Here is a 3,755-nt window from a genome sequence, read left to right as displayed (position 1 = left end):
AGGGGCTTTTGTTTGCCCAAGGATTGGTGATTTGACTTTTAATGTCCTAATATGTTATAGCATATTCCCATCTTCTCCAGCAACAGTTCCAGTTCCTTAGATTTAAGAGATATCTATATCGTCATGTATTGCCACAGTTTGCCCAATCTTGTTTTATAAGAGAAAAAGCATGTCAATAGTGGTCACTGATTAAGAACTGATCAAAGGATGATGTAGTATAAGAACATCATCAATCAACATCACTTTATTCTCAGTGGTCTTTTGAAAAGTTGATAAAGGCAGTATAGGACTGTGAGAAGAAAGCAGACTAATGGACACTCAGAACGATCATTTTTGTGTAAGTCTCGAGGCTGATCTTCTCTGTTATCTCAGTCCCAGGGGAGCTTCCTGCTCCCCCAGGGTTTCTGACACACTCAGGATGTGGATTTCAACACTGTGTCTCCCACAGTAATAGACCACAGAGTCCTCAGAGGTCAGGCTGCTGAGCTCCATGTAGGCTGTGCTGGAGGATTTATCTACAGTCAGTGTGGCCTTGCTCTGGAACTTCTGATTATACTTAGTATTACCATTTGCAGGATTTATCCTTCCAATCCACTCCAGGCCCTCTCCAGGCCTCTGCACCACCCAGGGCATATAGTAGCCAGTGAAACTATAGCCTGAAGCCTTGCAGGACAACTTCACTGAGGACCCAGGCCTCACCAGCTCAGCCCCAGGCTGCTGCAGCTGAATCTGGGAGTGGACATGTGTGGGGAGAAAAACAGAGTGTATGTCACTTACACCTGAGTCTATGGACCCTCCTTTAGTCTGGAACTTGGGAGTCCCTTATCTATAGTTGCTGCCACCAGGAAGAGGATAATCCAGCTCCATCCTAAGGTGAGGACCTCAGTGATTGTGGAAGAGACACGGATTGTATGTTGTTGTTTGGTGTGGACATCCCTGTATTTACCACCATAGATTCACATGATTTGCATATTGATGAAGCAGTGTACTTCTTAGATAAAGACCTGCTGTAGCTGGTAGAGGGATCTGGACAACCTGGATCAGGCTTTAGGATGCAGAAATCCAATTTCTAATCTAGTCTGAGGACATGTATCCCATACTAATTCACGGAGCCTTGTGGGTGTAACATTACTTTGTAGATTAAAGCCTAAGTGCTCAGTTCACAAATAGACTTCAGCCTGAGGCAGTAGGTCCTTTTGATGACAAAATTGATTTATAGGGGGTGACTGGGATGAGGATATTGTGAATGGGAATTTCCTAAACTCCTAAATTATAAGAATTTAAAAGTTTCTTCCATATACATGCAATAGTTGATGCTTTTCCCCCAGGTTGCATACTAAAAAAAACTTATCCAAATAAACAAAAGTGAAAATGTCTCAAAAATACATTCACATAAATGTTACTGCAGCACTATCTACAGTAAATAAATTATAGAAACAAACATGTCTTTTCAGCAAATGATTGCATCAAGAAAACATACTATATATTTACAACAGAATTTATTCATCAGTATACTATGAAGGACTTACATTATTTTTAGGAAAATGGATGAAATTGTTAACTTTATTGAGTAAATTAAGATCATCTTAGAAAAACAGATATTGTATAAATATTTCATTTGTAGTCTTTAGATATTGCATAGTGAGATATAATTATGTATGCACATATGTAATGATGCAGAAATGATACTGTCTAATGGAATAAAAGTGGCAAATTGGAATGGTAGGAGCAAGAAAAGATAGGTTGAGTTCATGGAGAAAATACAGTGTACATTATACAACTGTGTAAAAATTCTAAAACATATGTAAAATTGATTTTTTAAAATAATATTTTTGCTTATTCCTTGAAATTTTCATATAGAAATGCAATATTTTATGCTCATATCCTTCCTTACTATCTATCTCTGGCTCTCCTTGGAACCTCCTATGTAGTGGGTAGCCATTCCAGCTTTGATCTGGAAGTTCCAACCCCCATTGAGGCTTCGGTAACTGTCACACCTAAAAAGCAGGGCTGAGAGAGGACCCTGAAGACCCGAGAACCGGATGGGCCGACTCTCTTGGTACCTGGATCCGGGACACTGAAGGTAGACCGAGCAGAGTTCTCCAGAGAACACTGCTGGACTGTCCTACATCTTTCCCAGGCCCTACAACCTATCCCTTCACTTGTAAGTTACCCTACAAAATAAACCCCCTTTTTAACTGTGTCGAGTGGCCTTAATAATTTCACCAATACTCCTAAAACAACATTTTCATCTCTTCTGTTTTATTAATGAATAACTCACTAATTCTAATTCGTGCTATCCATATGCGTAGAGTGGGGGTCATCCAATAGCTCTTAGGCAACCTTTAAGTGGACTCACTCCAAACAAAAGTGATTATAAATTTCAACAATCTTCCAATTCCTATAGCTCCTCCTCTTGGCCTTGGCTCTCCTCAATTGGTCTTGTAATCTTTTAAAAAATAACTTTACACTTTGTTTAGTGTGGGATTGGGCTAGAGCACACCTGTGCCAAAGTCTGGATGTGATACCTATAGGACACCTCATGAAATTCAGTTCTCTTCTAAGATGTGAGTCTCAGAAATCTAACTAATATCATCAGAATTGCCATCAGGCATCTTTATCTGCTCACCATTTCACAGGCTCTTGTAATGTAATTTGAATGGTTTGATTTTGAGCAGGGCTTGTGCTGGTAAATGTAGCTACTGAGAGTTCATTTGTGCAATGAGAAGAGAGAATACCTCAATCTCTGGAGATAGAAATTTGTGTCTTTCAACATCAGTCTCGGATCTTAAGTTATTTCTTTTCTCTGATTTGTGACAGTCCTTGAGCTTTTGGTTGGAAGGTTAATATAGATGACTCATCTGTGGCTGAGAACTCAGGCACTCATTCTCAGCACTTTGACCAGTTATAAATGTTTGCATTAATCATTATACACAAACAGAAGATTCTATTATCAAGGCAGAGAGCAGCAGCATTTTTGGAATATAAACATAAGTATTTATAAAGCATTCTGATAACTGATTGGCAGCAATAGAATTAGAGTCTACAAAGACCTATGGATAATGCAGCCATGGTCTTTTGAACATACTTACTTAGAATGAAGTCTTTCTTGTGGAGCAGGACACTAATCCAAGTAGAAAGCAATGGGTCACTACATGACAGTCAGCACTACTGGATACATCTTACCTGGAGGCTGATGTTATAGACTGCAAGGTCTGGCACTTCATAAGCTCATTGGTGACTCTTTTCTCCCTGAAAACTGCATAAAATATTTCTGAACTAGGAAACCTAGCCAACAGGAAGAATTTCTTGTTCAGTTCCATGTTGTTTTCTCTATGTCCTGCAACAAAAGTCCTTAGCTGATAATGAACTGCAGATTAAAACAACTTTAATGTTACATTTTTACCTCAGTTAAAGTAACCATGGTCCAGAAAACAAATGACAGCAAATGCAGGCATGGATAAGAGGACAGGCTAATCCTGAGCCATTGCTGATGGGATTGTCAACTATTGTAATGACTTCAGAAATCAATTTAGAGATTTCACCAAAACAGAAGAACTAGAAGTGTGGTATCTCCCTGCTATATCCCTCCCAAGCACATACAAAAAGGACTCTATGTCTTATTACAGAGACAACTGCACATCCATGTTTATTACTGCTCTATTCACAACCGCTGAGAAAACAGAATCAACCCAGATTTCCAACAACTGAGAAATAGATAATGAAAATGTGGGACACACAGACATTGGAATATT

At 39.1% G+C, this 3,755-nt stretch overlaps 1 gene segment (V, D, J or C); it reads right to left on the bottom strand.

Annotated features, from left to right (window-relative positions):
* Window positions 1–363: 363 nt before the first annotated feature.
* LOC119089079 lies at window positions 364–3,424 on the bottom strand. The segment is given in 2 exon segments: window positions 364–729; window positions 3,407–3,424. Coding segments are annotated over 2 exon segments (384 nt in total).
* Window positions 3,425–3,755: the final 331 nt, after the last annotated feature.

The sequence above is a fragment of the Peromyscus leucopus genome, chromosome 14 (assembly GCF_004664715.2).
Source record: "Peromyscus leucopus breed LL Stock chromosome 14, UCI_PerLeu_2.1, whole genome shotgun sequence".
Taxonomy (NCBI): domain Eukaryota; kingdom Metazoa; phylum Chordata; class Mammalia; order Rodentia; family Cricetidae; genus Peromyscus; species Peromyscus leucopus.
The sequence above is the reverse complement of the archived record's forward strand: the minus strand, read 5'-3'. Positions and strand labels throughout refer to the sequence as shown.